Genomic DNA, 20,270 nt, shown 5'->3' with positions numbered 1-20,270 from the left:
CTGCAAAGCTATGTAGAAAGTGTTCTCCTAGAAGGGCACCATATTGAGATCCAAGTAGCCAGAACACTTTGGGAAGAGTCTGGGTATAATGCTCTACCTTCTTTTTTGGGAATCCCAGATGGTCAGGTGTCTGGAAAGCCTGCTGGCATTTTTAGCAAGCACGAGAAGCCCTTATCTAACTTCCCTTTGGTAAAATTCATTAGAATCACAGAAGGGTCTGGTTTGGAAGGGACCTCTGAAGGTTACCTAATCATAACTTTCTGGATGCAACCCTATCATCCAATATTGGGTAAGATAAGACTATTTAAAAACAATGGATTTTTTTTTTCTTTATAAATTCAACTTTGTTATTCCAACAATTATCTCAAAAGCAGCAATAACCTTGAAACGTCAGGCTTGTTTTCATACTTGCTTTCTCTTTCTTACAGTCACACACAGTCCAAGTCCTTCAGTTCCAGACTGTCCTTTGACTCCCTCTGAATGGAAACAACCTCCCTGAGCTGCTTGGCTCCATTTCTCCCGAATCCTGCCTTATTAACCAATGCTTAGCACTGAGGCACTGTTAAAAGGGAGGGATAGGTCAATCTCATTAGGTCTATGACTAGTTGCTACCATGATCACCTTTCACTGTTTGGCATAAAAATCAGATGGAAAAAAATGCAGCAGCCTTGGCCCAGCAGATTCTACCAGGAAATTCCATCAAATGAAAAACCTACCACTTGTATCTGAAAACAGTAGTCACACTACCACTGCCAGCTAATCAGGAAGGAAAAAAGCAGCCAAAGTGAACATAGGGTTGAGAGTATGAAAAAGAACACGCTACAAATGGGTAACAGTCACCAACCAAATGATAACTACACATTTTTATGAAATAAGCAAAACCCCTAAGTGCTACAGCCCCTAAACCAGTACAAGTCAGTGGGAACCCAAAGAAGCTGGTAAGGAAAGCTGCAAATGAGAAGAGAGATGGTGAAAGTGAGAATTTATATGCAAGGTGAAACCTTTTCAAGGGCTCCCCATCTTACAAACAGATTTGTCTGTATTAATACAAGTAACTTACTCAGGGAGGTGGTGGAGTCACCAACCCTGCAGGCATTCAAGAAATGTGTGGACATGGCACTTCAGGACTTGGTTTAATGGCCATGGTGGTGCTGACTTGATAATCCTAGAGGTCTTTTCCAATGAAAACAATTCTATGATTCTCAGCAAATCTCTGATTTCCCTTTGCTTCAAAGGATTTACACTGAAGTCAACACTAGAGCCAACCAATCAATCCATTTGGTTTGTGCAGCCCAAACAACTGTGCTTTCAGTGCTACTTTTTGGTACCTTCTGCAAGTAATGAAAGTTCACCATGTGCTACTCTTACTCTAAAATAAAGCAAACAAAAGAAAACACCCCCACTGATGATCTTAACTCACAAGCAAAGAGTACAAACACAACTGCAAGGAAAAGCATTATTTGACAGCAGTAGAGCAGACTAGCTCCTTCTTAATTAAAAAGGTGCTTGAAATGCCCAATCTTTTGAGACTGATGCACTTAGTACAGCCAACAACCAGAAGATAACTTGAAAAGTATGCTGTTAAGAGTGAAGACAAATTCACCTTTTAGTGTCTGCCTTGTCACGTGCAGTTTAGAATCCACACTCAACTGTACTAAGAGGCGGTACTAGTACAGAGCTGAGGTACAACTTTTCTATAGCAGTTACTCTAAGCTACTCTAAGCTCTTCCTGACAATTCCTCTAGAATTATCAGAGGGTGTTTTGCTCATTTTAAAAGTACTTTCCAAGTGTTATAAACCCCTCCTCAACTTGTGCAGCTGTCTGATGTATTAATGCCTCAAAGCCGCTCATCACCGCCCAGCTGTTGCAGTTCACTCCAACAAGTGATAAAATGAGACATGTGAACTTTGGTTACCACACCTAAAATCTTTGTTTGGTCACTGAACTGGATGCTATTTCTCTTTATATGAAAGCAACAAGTGAAAACTACAGTCCTCTTAAGGTAGTCCTTTGGGAAGGATGTTAAATTTTCATCTTGCTGTGTTACTTCTGTTTGTAAATGATCCTGTGAATTAGTACTAGAAAGATTAACCTATGTGAAAGCAGAAATACATTTGCCTAATTCACAGAATGTCAGGAGCTGGAAGGGACCTCAACAGATCATCCAGTCAAATCCCTCTGCCAGAGCAGGATCACCTATACCAGATCACATAGGAACACATCCAGATGGGTTTAGAATATCTCCAGAGAAGGAGAAACTCAACTCAACTGTAGAGCAATAATACATCACCAACTCCATATCCATGTCTTACACTTTTGTAACAAACACATGGGGAATCTGAATACTGCCTATACAAATCAGTTAAAGCACAAAACATAAGAAGTTATCACGATTCAGTGTTCCTAGTAGACTTGTTCTAATTTTCAGTGGTAGCAAGAATATCACTAACCATGTCAGGAATATTACCAGCCTTTCCCATTCCCATATGCGGCTCAGAGCTACCTGACTCTGTTGGCAACACAATCCAGTGAGGTGTTGGGGACTTTTTGCCTACTTTCATATTGTAATGACTAACTTTTAAACAGAACTACTATTGCATTTGTCACTGGATATAATTTATCTTCCTATCAGGAAATATCCAGAAAAATAAATCATTTGGAGCAACAGTCAGCGCAGGTTCATTTCGACATTCAAATTTCTCCTAAATACCCAAAGTTTGTTATGCCATCCTTAGGCAAATTAATAGAGCAGACATAAATCCAGAGACAGAGAACTGCAGAAATGCTACAAAGCAGGAGCAAGAGGGCTTGTGTGAAAGTCACTTTAAATGATCAACACTGCCAGCCTGGCAGTAGCTGGTTGAAATGAGACCTACTGATATTTAAGTGTTTCACACCAAACATACGGATACAGCAAGTCCCAGATAATTGGACAAGAGATAGTTATTTGAGAGCAGCTTCATGTCTTTACAGGTTTCATATCCATCTTTCATTATCACACTCATCCTTAAAAGTGACTTTTGCAAAAAATCAGGGAATTACTAAGATTATTATATCATTCTCACAAAATACTTAAGAAAATCATAGAATCATAGAATCAGCCAGGTTGGAAGAGACCTCCAAGATCATCCAGTCCAACCTAGCACCCAGCCCTATCCAATCAACTAGACCATGGCACTAAGTGCCTCACCCAGTCTTTTCTTGAAGACCCCCAGGGACGGTGCCTCCACCACCTCCCTGGGCTGCCCATTCCAATGGGAAATCACTCTCTCTGTGAAGAACTTCTTCCTAATATCCAGCCTATACCTACCCTGGCACAACTTGAGACTGTGTCCCCTTGTTCTTCAGTGTCTTTTATGATGTCTTCCAGAGGCACCAAAAGCAATCAAAAAAGGCACATCTGCAATTGTTTTATGTAACGAGATCTTGTTTATTCATCAGACAAGTAAATTGTGGTAGGTCGGCACACGGCACATGGAATGAATAGCCAAGTGTCATCTGAGCACTGGCTGACCTTCTTGCACTGTTTCACCTGCAAAATTTACTCAAACCACTTGCTCTGCCCTTCCTCAAGGCTGAGTCTCTGAACAGTATGGTAAGTGCCCTACTCCTCAGTGCCTCTCGTGCGGGTTTTGTCTTGCTTTCACAGCGTATGTGCCTCCTGCTGCCCATGGCACTGGAGAATGCATCACTACCAACCCAATTTAAAACACCCAGGCTAGGAACTTCTCAAATTAGCATTCTGAGATTAGCCCAGCCCAAGCTTGCCTGTCTGCATACCTAGAATAACCAGCCATCTGTGAGACTGACACACATCTAGCATGGCATGTGGAAAGCTTTCTGTCACTGGCTTAGAATTCTTTCTGCCCTTGTGGCAAGACTCTGCGCTCACACAACTGGTTTGACCAGCTCTCCTCCTCCTCACAATTAGTTTGACACTCTTAACACACCTCCTCAGCGTTCCTGACCCTAGTCTAAAGTTAAGACGACAGCCACTTGTGTCTCTCCACAATGCAGTAACACAAAGCAAAGCAAGTGGAAATACAGCAGTGCAAAACCTGGGGGTGATGAGCGAAGCAGAGAATGAGGGAACAAACTCAGCTCAGATCACCTTCCTTAACACCAATAGGACCCATTTACACAAGCAAACAAAACCACCTCTGTATACATACAGCAGTTACAAACAAGTTGCACCCTTCAAAAACTATATTAGCAGATAATTAAGACCTATCATTCTAGTCTCAAAATTTAAGCCCTTTCTCCCTCCTCCTCTTATTCTTTTCTCTCCTCTATCAGCCTGTTACCAACTAAGGGAAAGAAGAACAGAGATTCAAAGTTGTTCCTTTCCACACATGCTTTAATAGTAAGTCTTTGCTTCAGAGTTCATTCACTGAACACGGAGAAAAGCAGCTTCTTCAGGAGGAGACTGGATGGGGCACTTGGTGCCATGGTCTGGTTGATTGGTTAGGGCTGGGTGATGGGTTGGACTGGATGATCTTGGAGGTCTCTTCCAACCTGGTTGATTCTATGATTCTCTATCAGTCAATCCTCTCCTCTAGTGAAAATTACATATGCACCCTACTTCTTAAGAGTGCTCTTGACACACTCATCCCTTAGCTGTCCATCAGGTTAGCTACTCCAGCCACTTGAAGATCTTCCCCCTCCATTCCAGTACTGCTAATTCGCAGCCACTAGAAGGTAATTTATGATGAAAGCAATTCCCTGTCCACTTCCTACTGTCTGCACAGATCTAATTAAGAACACAACCTTTCCCAGCTGTAGTCTGCTAGTCTGTTTTTACAGGCATGCACTGAGAACACGGTACGTTTTAATTCAATATTATGCCACTACAAACTGCTTGTCTTTTCAATCTTCTTATGGAGCACAAACATGATTCTTTTAAAGCCCTGACTACAAAGAACTTTCCTAAGCAGATGCACTATTAATGCTAGCATTTAATTTCATAAACTAGAGACTGATCCATTCAATACTTACATCATAAACAGTCAAAAAGGAGCAAGTGGCTTTGTTCCAACACACATAAAAGATGACATCTAAAGAAGCATATTAAATGATAACTACAGGAAATTGGTGTTTGTTTTCCTGAGGTGTGGCTTTCTAGAACAACTCACTAACAACGTGGGAAAAAAGGAAAGTGTGTGCCTTGTCACCTAGTAACTCTCACAATGGGGCTCTTTCACAATAACCAGATTAAAAAATGACAGAAGTGTGTGCCCAGGATGGTTCTGTTAAGCAAACAGACTGACAGGTAAGGTCCCACGAAATCAAAGTCATTCTTAGAAGAGAGAAAAAAATATGTTTAAGCTACAAAGCCTACTGTAGAGAAAAGGGCAAACAAAAGAGGAAGGAGAGGCAAATGATTCTCGGGTGTGTGCATACTCAAAAAGTTGTTCAAATCAGGGTAGATTTTTGGAAGAAAGCAAAGAGCATTGAGCTAAGTGACTCTGAAGCACAAAATCTTATGGAAGGGGAACAGTAACAAGAAGTTAATACAGTAAATGCAGTTTATTTGACACCTGACACATTCAGTTTTGCATTACAGCATATAATAATGGTCAGCAGCAGTTAAGTATGGCAGTTCCCTTCAACAATGAAGGATTTTGCATCATCTTTGGGTAGTGTGCTAGTTTGAAGCAAGCTGGAATGTTTTGGTAACAGAACTAGATAACGGGCAGTGAAATGAAAACAATTGATGTCAACTTCTCTCACAGTTACGCTGAGAACTCTGGGAAGAAGAAAGACTTTTTCTCCATTTTGTCTCTCACTCTTGCTTTTGCCTTAGACCTGGTCACATCTCATTAACCCTGCTCCCACTAACCTTGCTCCCTAACCTCTTGGCCGCACCTCTATTCTTCCTGAGAACTGGGGTAAGGTTGAGAGGGCTGGGGGAGGTGTTGGGGTGGTTTGAAAGCCCCTCCTGGGGACTCAGGTTTCTGGGAGGGGAGTTGTGCTTTTGTATTGTTTATCCTTTGTATATTTCTGTATATAATTGTATATAACTGTATATATTGTAAATAGCTGCTTGTAAATTCTGCTAGCTGTAAATAAATTGCTTCATCTATATTCCCAGGGTCTGTCTGAGTTAGCTGGGGCAAATACAAAAGTGTGGGCGGGTGGGGTAACCCCCAAACCATCACAGGTAGGTAGTTTTCACTCAAAGCTGTGTTCCCAAGATAAACCCTGCAGCAGACCCACCAACGAAGACGGAATCATCTATTCTCCAAACAAGCTTATGTGCAATCCACAAAATACTGAAAACACAGCTCTGGCATCAGATTAAGACCATAAATGTTTTTCACCTCTGGATATACAAAAAGCATCCAGCCAGGTTTAATAGACTATGAAAGAAACTAATTTTTAAATAGAAGAACCATGTAAATTTACAAAGCTAGATTCTTTCCTATTCCATATCATATCCATCACAGCAGAGCACTTAAATTTCCTTTAATAAAGTCTCAAAAGGACCCAACACTGTAATGCAGATATGATGCACTGGAGAGAGTAGGTGGGGGAGAAGGAAAGGAGTGATGACATGCTCCATGGCTTATGGGCAGACGACCCTAACAGTCAGCAGCATCCTAAGTACTATGAGCAGGCCAGGCAAGAAGCTAAATGACAGGAAAATCTGGTGATGCCAACAAAAGCAGCCAGAATTCCCAGAAGTCACTATTACTCTTAAGTGGATGTCACCTCAGCACTCATACAGTTGCATTGCCACTGCAGTCTGTGCTATAAACTTGCTAAGGGAACACTACGGATCTCTAAACAAAGTCCACATTTTGACAGCAAAACATCTACCTAGAAAACAAGCCCCTTGAAATTGCTTCAGAGCAATTCTCTCTACATTCTAATTTGAGATCCTTATTTCCTCGTTCTTTCTCAAACTGCTGGATTGATAACTCACAAAATTGCTGCTGCTACTCTTTATTTTGCTTTTCAAGATAAGCTCCACTGGAAATTCATCATAAAAATCTAAACAAACACTCTTAAGCAATAGCCTCCTCAGATGGCCTGTAATAGTTACTAACCTTCCATATAGGTTCTGGTTTTTGAACTCATGGCAAGCTAAAGTCAATTCATTTATCTCCCTTGCTATGCAATTCTGGTTTAGTGTGCAGCTTCCCTTGTCAATTCCTGGGAGAAGGGATAAAGCTCGTCCTTTGGCAAACTTCCTACGAAGACAGCTAGAAAAGGGATTTAAACTTAACATCCTCAGCCTGCCAAGTTGAAGCAAATCATTACTTTCTCTTGCACTAGGCCAGAACATTTGGGCAGCAATACATAACTCAGATAATCGCCTATCTGTCCCAAGTGCTGTGTTACCATTCTCTGTACCAAATTTCAAATTACTTTACAAAAATATTTTATGAACATCTCTGCTCCTCTGTGTCCTCCTCTCAATTCGACCAAAATTGCTCATTTGATCTATGGCTTGTGATGGTTTGGGAGTTACCCCGCCCCCCCCCACACTTTGTATTTGCCCCAGCTAACTCAGACAGACCCTGGGAATATAGATGAAGCAATTTATTTACAGCTAGCAGAATTTACAAGCAGCTATTTACAATATATACAGTTATATACAATTATATACAGTTATATACAAAGGATAAACAATACAAAAGCACAACTCCCCTCCCAGAAACCTGAGTCCCCAGGAGGGGCTCTCAAACCACCCCAACACCTCCCCCCGGCCCTCTCAACCTTACCCCAGTTCTCAGGAAGAAAAGAGGTGCAGCCAAGAGGTTAGGGAGCAAGGTTAGTAGGAGCAGGGTTAATGAGATGTGACCAGGTCTAAGGCCAAAGCAAGAGTGAGAGACCAAATGGAGAATGTTTTCTTCTTCTTCCCAGAGTTCTCAGCGTGACTGTGAGAGAAGTAGACACAATTGTTTTTCATTTCACTGCCCGATATCTAGTTCTGTTACCAAAACATTCCAGCTTGCTTCAAACTAGCACAGGCTTTACATAGATTTATTACTTTTTTTTGCCAGCAGATCCCAGTGTTGTGGCAGTGAGCGAGGAAACAGCAGCTTCATTTTGATACTGGAGGTACCAGATGCAGACACTTATGAAATAGTTCAATTTTGGCAAAGCTGAATATGAAAGCAGACATACAGCTTACCTACATATTTAGAAATCTGTGGGGGATTTTATCCCTGTGTATCAAGTGCTGTGTGAACAGAAAATGTAACCTAGTTAAACCAGACTAAACCAAGAAGCTTTCATGAGAACAGCCCTGTTCGTCCACCTGCAGTGCAAGGTGAGGTTTTTCTGTTTCGTTTTTGCTAAAACAAAATATCCTCAACTATTCTCTGATGGTCATCATGCTGACCAGCAAAATGAACTTCCCTCTCCTTTCTAACTAACAACAAACTTATCTGTAGTTTACATCTCTCATAAGGATTCTATCACAAATGGCTTTCCCAGACTAAGCACTACATCACTAGGTAACACTGCAAAAGAGGGAAACTCAAATCCTAGAGACAATTCTATTTTCAACTGAGATTTATTAAGAAACAAGGATTCAGCTGAAGGAGTTCTGTTCTAGATGACAAGATACAGCAGCTGACAAATGACAAAAAGTAGCTGTGTATCAGCTGTGTAGAGGGACAAATCAAAAGTTCCAACATTGTGATGGTTTGGGTGTTCCCTGCCCCCTACACTTTAGAAATCACCCAGACTAGTCTCAGCCGGGCTCTGGGAATATAAATGAAGCTATTTACAGCTAGCACAATACACAAGCAGATATCTACAGTATATACAGTAATATACAAGGTAAAAAGTAATACAGAAACACAACTCCCCTCCCAGAAACCTGAGTCCCCAGGAGGGGCTCTCAACCACCCCTGCACCTTCCCCCTGCCCCTCTCAACCTTACTCCAGTCCTAAGGAAGAAGAGAGGTTCAGCCAAGAGGTTAAGAAGCTAAGGTGAGTGGAGGGTGAGGTTAGGGAGATGCAGCTCAGATGCAGTCCAGCCAGAGAGTGCCACAAAAAAATGGCAAGAGTGTTATCTAGTGTTTGCCTTTCTTCTTCAGCAAGATTCTGAGGGGTGTAGACATCACCATTGTTTTCCTTTCACAGCCTATGATCTACTTCTTTTCACCAAAACATTCTACCCTGCTTCAAACTAGCACACAACATAATCAAAAGGGACTGGGATAGAAAGTGCACAAAACCCCAGATTTTTTTGCATAATCTAGCATGAGATGTACAAACAAAAACCCAGAAGGACTATTTGAAATGCATCTGGTTACATCTCACATCTAAAGGTAGTTGGAGTAGCAAGCCACCGAATTTTACAAGTGATAAAACACTATAAAAAGAGATGAAGTGGACTAAAAAGCATCACAATAACCATGAAAAAGTCCAAAAAGGAAGATCACAAGAAGAGATGAAGTTGATCACCACCACCTGTATTCCATACAAAACAGCGAGAGGGTGGTGATGATGATATCCTGGTACTTACAGGTCACATACATAGGAAACAAAACAAACACAGACTGGCAGAATGGCAGGGCCTGGAAGGGACCTTGAAAGCTCATCTAGTGCAACCCCCCTGCCAGAGCACGTATACCAGATCACACAGAAACATACCTGAGTCCCATCTACAGTAGCTCTCCTATTACTTACTTTTGCCAAAGGCTGAGTACAAGATACAGCTCTGATTTAGACGGAAGATTCTTGGGATTTCACCTAATACTGGCAAGAAGGAAACGGTGTCAGGAAGGAAGGGACAGTCTCTTCTCACTTGTGCCCTGTGATAGGACAAGGGCCAATGGAAGTAAACTACAGCACAGGAAATTCCACCTTAACATGAGGAAGAACTTCTTTACCGTAAGGATCACAGAGCACCGGAATAGGCTCCCCAGAAAAGTTGTGGAGTTTCCTTCTCTGGAGACCCCTTTGGATATGTTCCTGTGAGAACTATGCTAGATGCTCTGACATGTTGTTGATCTCCAGAGGTCACTTCCAACACTCTGCAATCCTGATCCCGTGGTTCCATCTACACAGAAAGGAAGAGGACTGCAATAGAGACAGGACAAGTGTGACTCACCGGCACAAGTGGTAAAGCTAGAGGTGTACTAGGACACTGAGTCCTCCAGCCCAGACCTAACTTGACACAGCTCCCCGATTCAGCTCACATAGAGACTTTGCTTCGATGCGTGTGCTTGAAGGGAGGAGACTGGAATGGTGTGTACACACAGCAGGTAGTCTCAGGATTCCCCTACTTTTAACAGCTTAAAAATTATCTCAATTATTTTCCTCTTTTTTAATCTTTTACATAAGCACGGATTGTGCACGGTGCCAAGGTACAAAGCTCAGCATTACTATCAATTCTTTTAACGTGAGTCAAGTGCTTTAGAAAACAAGGTTTATTCAAACTTTATCTTTGCTTTTCTTTGCCTATGTCACAAGTTAGGTAGCTGAGCGTTACTGTGTGAATTCCTGCAAAGGCAACACCAGGTTTTCTCATGCAAGTGGTTAATATTATGGCAATACTAACTCCATACACAGAGCCAAGTAACAGCAAAAATCCAAAATAATGTTCAGCAGTTACGGTTTAATGAGTAGGACTGGACTTGATCCCATCGTAAGTCATGGGACACAACTTGAGTGCTATTTGTTACCATACTAGTTCCAAGTTTGAGAGCTCAGGTCTCAGGGGAAAACAAATATTAGCAGCAGTGTCCTTAGACTGTGAACTTCAAATGAGACTTGGATGCTTGAAGATTTACAAACAAAACACACAGAACTCTTCCTGTTCTAAGTAAAGAAAATCAGTTTCACCTACACCCCTTGGCAACCAATACCATACTAGCAATGGGACTACTGTAACCTTTCAGGGTGTCAGCATCATGCCTTCATGTCTGCTTTTCTCCAATCTTCTGACACCAATTTGTTCCTGAAGAGATTTTTTTCCTCACCTCTGTTCAGTTTGAGCCAGCAGGGTCATGTCTGCGACTTCAAAATTACCTGTTAAAGCTTCCCAACACCGTGTTTGGCAACACGAGAGTTAAGTCCAGTATAGGATATTGCCAACTACTGGTAATGTTCACAAAAATTGCAGAATACCAATTTAACATATTTGTCCTGCCTCATAACACCACTGCATCCAGAAAAGTGCTTATTTTTTTCCCATATCTCTGTAAAAAGCCAGCTTCGGCAAATTCTGTATGAGCTTTGGGTAGTGATGGTTAACATCCCTGATAATTAGGACCAAGGAAACCATTCTCTGTACTTGATTCTTCTGTCCTTCTCTGAACACTCTGAAACAGTGACCCTCAAAAAACTAGCAAACATCTGTCAATAACCCCAGATTAAGTCTTACAAAACAATAGAAAATGCTGTTTGAAAGCCAAGGCATGAAAGGATGACTAAATGGAAAAGGAGTCAAAGGCAACACAGAATACATCTACTTTTTTGTTTCTCCATAAAATTCTATGATTCTATGAAAATGGATGACATTTCAAACTGACAGTCTTATGAAACATCTTCAGACTTTCAGTTTCACATACTTTTAGAGCTTAACCATCTCCTAAAGTCAATAGCAACACAAGCATTCACTGCTGCCAGTAACTGGTGATTACATTTCCTTGTGGGCTTTACAATGCAGCTGCAGCTCATGCTGTTTCAACTATTTCCTCGTACCACAGAGCATACAAGGGGCAGTGATCACCAGTAGCTTTTTAGTGTGTTCTGCTCAAAAGATTTTAAAGTATATAAAAGAGATTTACAAGACTTAAGAGAAACCATAATAAAGCCAAATCACGGCTTTTCTAATCTTCAGTTCTGCAAGAGATCTTCTCCTGGCCTGCAAAAGTCTCACTGCAAGTATATACATGTACCAGACTCATCTATGCAGACTGTTTTCCAGGACAAGAGCCCAGACCCTCAAGCTTAAATCACAATCATCTCGCTGAAGTTGCAGTAAAGCTTTCTGTTTTCCAGCCCAGAAGCGCAAGCAGCTTTTGCAAATACCATCTGCTAAAGAAGGACACGTACTCTTACCTCAACACTGCAGCTGGCTCTGAAAAAAATAACCTTCACACTGCTCTAACGGTGCCTGGGTTTGGTTATCTAATTATTTAGCCACACAATGAAATTAACATACAACCAGCCAACCAGGACAACCTGGTTAATTACGAGGGGAAGAAAGATGTCAAGAAACAAAGAGCTCATGGGCCGGCACAGGAACGAGAGCTGCCGGCTAGAGAGCTCCTGACTCTTAAGGTGCTACTAAGGCAGGACTTCGTCCCCCGGGACCTCGTGTCATCCCTCCTCCCAGCACACCCCGAGCTTCACCCACGGACCTGGCGCGACCGCCGCCAACCAAGTGCCCTCACCTGCGTATGCAGAGCCCTTCGCAACAGCCACCATGGCGTCGAGACAACTGGGAGATGACTCCCTCCGCCCCCGCGGCCCCTGCGAGCCCGGCGCGACCACATTCCCCTAGGGGTTTAACGCCAGATGACTCCGGCACGCCGCGACAGGCAGCCGGAGCGGCTCACCGACAGAGCCCTCCTCCCTAAGCCCTCCGCGGGGCGCCAAACCGTCACATCCCTCCTCATCCCGGCACCCTCGGACGCAGGCTCCCTTCGCACCGCCCCCTCCCGAGAGCCGAGCAATGCCTGCGGAGCTACGCGGGGATGAAAAGCACCAGCAACGAACACCCCGGCACCTGCCTGCCCTCCGGCGCGGTCCACTCACCCGCTCACTGCGAAGCTAGCAGAGAAGGCGGCAGCTAACCCATGGCGGCGGTGTACTCCGCCCGCCGCCGCCACCGTGCCGGCGAGCTGACACATCAACAAAAATGGCGTCGCGGGCGGTGCTCCGGTGCAGGGACCGGGGGCGGGAAGAGGCGCGGCCAGCCCGCAGTGGGTGGGATCGATGAGAGCCCGTCGTGGGGACCGTGTCGGCGGGACGGGGTATGTCTTTGCAGGCGGTAGTCCCGCCCAGCCGAGTGCTGCAGGTCGGCGTTAGGGAAAATTCCCCAACACGTTCAAAGTGAGGGCGGTTAAGGACTGGAGTCGGTGATGCAGCGAGGACTGGACAGCTCTGTCCCTGGCGGTACCCGTGCCGGAGCAGTTCGGGAGCGCCTTGCAGTGACGGCGAGACGGGTCACGCCGCCGCCGCTCTTCTGTGCTCTCGCTGCCCTCCCACAGCCACTGCTTTTAAGCACGCTAATAACAGATTGAGGGGCAAAAAACGAGACGTGAGTTGAAGGCGCTAACAGCTTTAAGAACTGAAACTGCGAAACTTCACACCGCAGATAATTTAGAACATATGTATAAATATTCCAACCGGGAGAGATGTGGGTTTATTTTTTTAATCTCCCTTTATTTAAACATACAAACTTTCTAGGTATGCCATCTGATGTCTGGGATTTCATGGAGTTCCAGCTCTTATAATTCTGTGGCTCTCCACAGTGCCAGGCAACATGACCAGAGCAGCACTGCCCAGGGGGTGCCAATCACGTTGCCCGCTCACCTGCTGAGAGGGCGCCCACCCCCAGCTGGCGATCACCTCAACCCTTGTCAGTCACCCAAGCTTTGCTCTACAGCAGGAGACACCGAGTGCTGCCCTGGCCGCTCACTGTGAGCGGAAGCTCCTCCGCACCGCTGGGCGGCAGCTATAACCCGCCGGGGCAGCACGTGTTCTCGGCCCGCCGGCCAGTCGTCGCTCGGAGCTGAGGGGAGTGGGACGCGGCTGAGTGTGGCTGTGGCGTGGCTGGGGCATTATCTTTCGCTGCTCTCCTCTCGGCTGTCCTGTGAGGTGTTGGTGCCGTTTCCCGTGTGCTGCAGCCTGGGCCGCAGAGGTCTGCTCTGAGGGAGGAAAGGGACGTGGGGGTGGCAGCGTGAGTCTGGCGGTTTGGCCTACACCGGCCGAGCCTCGCTGCAGGCGTTGTGGTGGCGGACGGTTAGCTGTTGTTCTGAGTGGTAGTTAACCGGTAGTTAGTTCTCAGTTGCGGTTGAAAAAGCTCATTTCTGGTTGAGGTGGTTGCAGTGTTAGTCCAAAGACAGCTCTGCTTTGTTTGCACATTCATTTTAAGTGATTGATGCAACGATTCAGCTGCAGTACAAGTGCAGTAAAAAGCTTGTCCGAAGCTTGATTAAAGATATTGCAGCTTTGTTCTTCTGTAATTAGTTGTGTGCTTGATTACTGAATAAACGTTATGATTACGGCTTACAAATACAGTTAACTTCGAATTGCCCAAGCTTGTGTGGCTGGAATGTCTTAGATAATTGAAGAACCAGGATAATTTGAGTCCTAAAAAATGTGGCACAGATAATGTGCAGTGGGAACTGGAAACTCTGCTGAAGGAACTCTTGCTTTCGTTGGCGTCTCAGTACTTTATGATGCATGTTCTCCTTTAGTCCAGATGGGGAAAGGAGGAAGATGATTCTGGAAGATCTGAAATAGCTTGGTATGCAGCCATCTTTATAACAGAGGCAGCTTTATTTCGTGCTTGGCAAGAGTTCTAGTTTGGGCAAGATTTACCTGATGAAAATGTTTCTGGGTAGGGAAAAAAGGCCATATAAGTTTTTTGTTGCCTCAGTGGAGAGCTTGGGCTGAGGTGGAACAGGCTACAGCTGGAACAAATTTTTTGTAGATGATTGAGTCAACAACTTATAAAATCCTGGTTCATAGAGTGTTGGTGTGCAGTGTTAGCGAAATGCTTGTCTTGTAAGAGTTGTTTGATAAGGAGTACTGGGGAAGGCCACAAGTCTTGTAAGATACCCATTACAAGTAAAAATCTCTCCGTTCAGAGTCTTTTGTTTCTGGATGTCACAAAGCTAAACATAAACTTAGCATAGGCCACAGCTTCAGCAGTACTGAAAGAAACTTGTACTCTTTCAGCTACTGTGGAATTGGTCTATCCTGGATTTTTGCTGTATGCGTATTGGGAATTACATATTTGTTTGGTTTTTTTGCTGTTATTCCTGCTGAGCAGCGTTAGCTGAAACAAATTTATGGGTGGAGGATATTAAGGCTTACTCTGAGTGATAAGCAGAGAGCATGAATGTTGCTTTAATAATACTGTTGATAGCAGGTCTGAATAAACGTAGCATCCGCATAACAAGAAGTGACTTCCAGGGTATGTCATGGCCCTGGCCTCTCCTTTTCCTCAAATAGCTAGCAGAATAGTAGGAGTAGACAAGAGCCTTGTGTCTTCTGGCAAATACTTTGTAAGACAGTGTCACGGAAGGTAGTTTGGGAGGTTGTGAGGGAAATGCGTGGAGACTCACTTGTGGATTTTCAAGTGATTTATTGCTCAAACACGGAGATCCCCCTCCCGAACTAAATTCCCCACGTGAGTTCTTTTAGGATTGAAGTTGTAGAATAACATTTCAGAAAATAGCAGATAAAGGAGAGTCTGTGATTTCTCTAGAGGTCTTCTGAGTCTTTAAAGTTACTCAGTCTTTAGGTGAGGAGTTCTTGCTTTGGTTTACTCACGATTCAGCGGTTCAGATTAGCAGGATTCAAAGTTTGAGCAGGTGTCCCTTTGTTTGTCAGGATCGGGCCCAAGCGGGTTTCGGGCCTCTGCGGGCCCCTCGTCGGGCAGGGCCGATCAGGAACGAGAGGTCACCGGAGCAGAAGCGAGGCAAGCAGGCAGGCTAGCGAGCGAGCAGGTAGGAGCAGGTACCAGCAAGCTGCCGATCCAGGAAGGCACACCATTTTATAATGTTCAAAAGAGATGTAACCCACCAGTCCAGGCTATTTTACGTTATTCTTACAGATTGGCACAAATTATAATTAACCCATATAATTGGACAATTTTTACCAAAACAACTTCTAAGACCACCCCAAGCTCGGCCCACACCAGGTGTTGAGCGGGCATGAGAACTGCCGTTCCCCCTAACCAAAACAGTGGCCATTGTTTACCTTTTATCTCGACTAGGGAGAGACTTTCTCATGGGACTGAAGGATTGTTTTGGTTTTGCGAGGCTCTTGGCATTAATGTGAGACACTATAACTTTCACAACAGGGAGGCCTGCTAAGGGCTTCTGCTACCCTCCATGGCAGACAGGCACAGTTTAGCATTGTTAATGCCTTTGTAAAATTGTTCAAACCCTCTTTCCAAATACTTGTGCTTCTAGGACGTTCCATGGAACACTTAACTGGTAGGGGGAGCTTGCATTTGGCTGGAGCTGAGAAGGGAAGTGCTGTGAGTTACCACATTTTCCATTTGTCCCAAATAATCTGTTTTGGAGAGCAGAAAAGTCTTTGTAGATATTTGCTGTTTCTGGAACTTTGACTGGACACTTTGCTGTCATATTTAATCTACTGCAGCATTTGTATCCTAATGGGCAGCTTCCTTCTGGTAAGAATCGCTTTTAAGATTTTTCTCTCACAGATGTCGCGTTCTAATTTGCGTCAGAAGAAGCCAAGGAAATCACAATACTCATTTGAACGTGCTGCCTCTAACGACTTGGATAAAAATCTCTTCAGTTCAATAAAATCAGCCTCTGATATGACGACTTGCCATTATTGTGGCCTCTCTGGTAGGTGCCTGTTGTCCCATAGTCTATGGTAGATAGGATATCTGTGAGCAAAACTGGATCAAGTTTGCTTAGGAATGTCTTGAAATGGTTGTTTTTATCTCCTATGCAAGTAGAGCAACTATTCAGAATTTGAGTTATAAAACTGTTAATCAAAAGAGAACTCTTAATAAAAAATGCTTTGACTTTTTTTTTTCCTTTGTTAAATTTAACAGCAGGAATTTGGGACATGTGGGGCAGTAGTCATTGATAGCTATGTGTGAATACAAATATTTGTTTGTCTCTGCTTAGAACTGTAGAGAAAAAAGTCTTGTAGTTCATTTAACAATGCAGTCTATATCTGCTCTTCTGATACAGGTATCTCTCACTTGTTTTTTAGGATCACTCAGATGTTCCCAGTGCAAGCAGATAAGCTACTGCTCTGTAGATTGTCAGAAAAAAGATTGGCCAGCACATCGTATTGTGTGTGACCCAATTAAAGAGAAGTAAGTTTGTTAAAGAGTTCTGCCAAATAATCTTAGCAGAAGTGTGGTGTCTCTCCCAATGCAACTCTAAAGACTCTGTAATGACACTATTACAGTAAAATGTGTTGCTTATCCTTAGACTAGCTCTGCTGCTTTAGAAGGGCAGCTTGCAAGGTCTGTTGTGTGATGATACAAAAGCGTTGTTTGGGTCAGAACTATAAATGTGCAGCAGGAGTATCAACCACACGACTTTGCTGTTGCAGTTGATGATGTAGGGAAGGGAGGAGAAACAAGACTTTGCTTTTCAGCAGTGGCATGGTTAATGGATTGCATTTAACGCTCTGAAGAGGCACATTTTGAATCTACCTGTATACCCTCAGTGAACTTTGTGGATGTTTTATCTTTGAGTACAGTTGCAGATAGAAGAAGTTGTCTCAGCCAGGCCAGTCTCTAGCTGCTCATTACTGCTTTGTGTCATGCCAGCTAAGATGCATGAGAGATCACTTCCTAATCTCTTCTAATTAAAGTGAGCACCAATTAGGTTATGATATGGGACAAATTAACTGTCTTGGCACAGTTTCAGGGAGTGATCTGAGCATTTAAGTTGACAGGGTCTAGGAAGGAGTGATGATCGCAGTCTGATGAATCTGCAGACAGTTATCCTTGGTCTTCTACTGGCAGCCTCTCTTCTCATACCTTCTGAGTTGAAGGACTGCAAGACTGGGACCAGGGGGACAAAGTCCCTTCCACAGTAAGTGAAGACAAAGGTTTTCATCACCTGAGGAACCTGAACATACACAAGTCTATGGGACCTGATGAGTTGCATCCTAGAGTCCTGAGAGAATTGGCTGATGTCGCTGTTAAGCTGCTTTCCATGATACTTGAAAGCCCTGGCAGTCAGGTGAAGTCCCTGGTGACCAGAAGAAGAGAAGCATTCCACCCATTTTTGCAAGAGGTACAAAGGAGGACCTTGGGAACTGCTAACCTGTCAGTGTCGCCTCTGTGCCTGAGAAGATTGTGGAACAGAGCCTCCTAGAAGTTCTGATGAGTCACGTGGAAGACAGAAGTGATTTTAAACATCAGCATGGCTTTAAGTGCAAGTCCTGGCTGACAAACCTAGTAGCTTTCTAGATTGCATTATTGGACAAGGAAAGGGCAATGGATGTCATCTATCTGGACTTCTGCAAGGCTTTTGACATGGTCCTCCACAACACTGTCATCTTTAAATTGGAGAGAGAAGGATTTGATGGGTGAATCATTCAGTGGATAGGGAATTTGCTAGATGGTGGCACTCTGAGGGTAGTGATCAGTGGCTTGATGTCTGAATGGAGACATGTGCCAAGTGGTGTCGCTTTGAGGTCTGCACTGGGACCAGTGCTGTTTAATATCTTCATCAGGGATCTAGACAGTGGGGTCAAATGCATCCTGAGCAAGTTTGCAGGTGACATCAAACTGAGTGGTGCAGTCAACATGCCAGAGGGACCTGGACAAGTCAGGGCCCAAGCGAACCCCAGAAGGGTCAAGAAGACATGTTGCCAGATCCTGCACCTGGGTCAGAACAATTCTCATTATCAGTACAGGCTGGGAGGTGACGAGATTGAGAGCAGCCTTGCAGAAAAGGACTTGGAGATACTAGTAGATGAGAAGCTGGGCATGAACCAATAATGTGCACTTGCAGCCCACAGCACAATTTGCCTTCTGGGCTGCATCAAAAGAAGTGTGGCCAGCAGGTTGAGAGAGATGATTCTGCCACTGTACGCTGCTCTGGTGAGACTTTACCTGAATTACTGTGTCCATCTCCAAGGCACTCTACATAAGAGGGACACAGATTGAACAGCGTCACAAAAAAGTGATCAGAGCATATGGAGCACTCTCTTACAAAGACAGGCTGAGAGAGCTGGGATTGTTTAGCCTGGAGAAGAGGAGGCTCTGGGGAGCAATCTTCCAGTACCTGAAGGAGGCCTACAAGAAAGCTGAGGAGGGACTGTTTACAAAGGCCTGCAGACAAGGGGCAATGGTTTTAAACTGGAGAAAGGTAGATTTAGATTTGGATACTAGGGTGGATATGAGGGTGGTGGAACACTGAAACAGGTTGACCATGAAGGTGCTGTAGACCCCATTCCTGGAGACATTCAAAGTCAGACTTGATGGGGCTGTAATCTATGTTGGGATGTCACTGCCTAATACAGGAAGATTTGACTAGATGTCCTTTAAATGTTATAGAATCAACCAGGTTGGAAGAGGCCTCCAAGATCATCCAGTCAACCTATCACCCAGCCCTATCCAATCAACTAGACTCTGGCACCGAGTGCCTCATCCAGTCTTTGCTTGAACACCTCCAGGGGCGGTGCCTCCACCACCTCACTGGGCAGCCCATTCCAATGCCAATCACTCTCTGTGAAGAACTTCCTCCTAACATCCAGCCTATACCTACCCCGATGCAACTGTGTCCCCTTGTTCTATTGCTGGTTGCCTGGGAGAAGAGGCAAACCCCCACCTGGCTATCATGTCCCTTCAGGTAGTTGTAGACAGCAATGCAGTCACCCCTGAGCCTCTTCTTCAGGCTAAACAACCCCAGCTCCCTCTCCTCATAGGGTCTGTGTTCCAGGCCCTTCACCAGCTTCGTTGCCCTTCTCTGGACACGCTCCAGCATCTCAACATCTCTCCTGTCCTTTCAAGCCCAGTGCATTCTGTGATTCTATATCTAAATTTACAAGCCATCTTATTTCTGCAAGTTTTGCTACAGTGACTGAATGAGGAGGGCACAGGAACAATCTGGCATATGTGTTATCTGGCTATTATATCTTCAGTCAAAACTAACCTTTTTCTGGGGTGATTTTGTAGTTCATACAGTTGGTTTGGGATTACAGTGTTAGCAGAGCTCCACAATAATAGTCGAAGTTTAACTCTCCATTATAGTAAAAAATAATTTGTTGATGGCATCAGGAAAACCACAAGATGTTGGGTGGTGGGAAACTAATGAGTTAGCCATTCTGCATTTTCTCGAAGGAGGAATAAAAGTTGACAAAATGTGCATGCTGTGAACACAGCCTTATTGTTCTTTTTACAAGTAGATATTACAAATGTTTCTTACATGTCTTTCAGTTCTTCAACATTAATATCTTGTTCTTTTGATTACAGCTTAAGTAATGATGATGGAGGCAGTTTACCTGCTAAAACCGAGAAGGAAGTTTACCTTAAGGTATAAGAATACCATTTTCACTATGTTTTGAGTGGGTCTGCTGTGAGCTAGTTGGAATATGCTTAATTTAACCTGTACAGGAA

General features: G+C 44.0%; 2 protein-coding genes across 7 annotated transcripts in view; one reads left to right on the top strand and one right to left on the bottom strand.

The window, feature by feature from the left end:
* The window catches only part of CCDC186 (coiled-coil domain containing 186), a 40,810-nt gene extending 27,996 nt beyond the window's left edge, over positions 1-12,814 (bottom strand). The window contains 1 exon segment of the mRNA XM_064144346.1: positions 12,728-12,814. The gene's annotated coding sequence lies outside the window, so the exon portion shown is untranslated.
* Positions 12,769-20,270, top strand: part of TDRD1 (tudor domain containing 1) — a 34,569-nt gene continuing 27,067 nt past the window's right edge. For 4 of the 6 annotated variants that reach the window (XM_064144343.1, XM_064144341.1, XM_064144340.1 and 1 more), the window contains exons 1-4: positions 12,769-12,945; positions 16,377-16,524; positions 16,901-17,006; positions 20,127-20,187. In XM_064144343.1, the coding sequence (XP_064000413.1) occupies positions 12,769-12,945; positions 16,377-16,524; positions 16,901-17,006; positions 20,127-20,187 (492 nt within the window). Of the gene's footprint in view, positions 12,946-13,730; positions 13,836-16,119; positions 16,188-16,376; positions 16,525-16,900; positions 17,007-20,126; positions 20,188-20,270 lie in introns of those variants that run through there. The other 2 variants (XM_064144345.1, XM_064144344.1) reach the window with 1 other exon arrangement.

Source organism: Pogoniulus pusillus, chromosome 6 (genome assembly GCF_015220805.1).
Source record: "Pogoniulus pusillus isolate bPogPus1 chromosome 6, bPogPus1.pri, whole genome shotgun sequence".
Classification (NCBI taxonomy): domain Eukaryota; kingdom Metazoa; phylum Chordata; class Aves; order Piciformes; family Lybiidae; genus Pogoniulus; species Pogoniulus pusillus.
The sequence above is the reverse complement of the archived record's forward strand: the minus strand, read 5'-3'. Positions and strand labels throughout refer to the sequence as shown.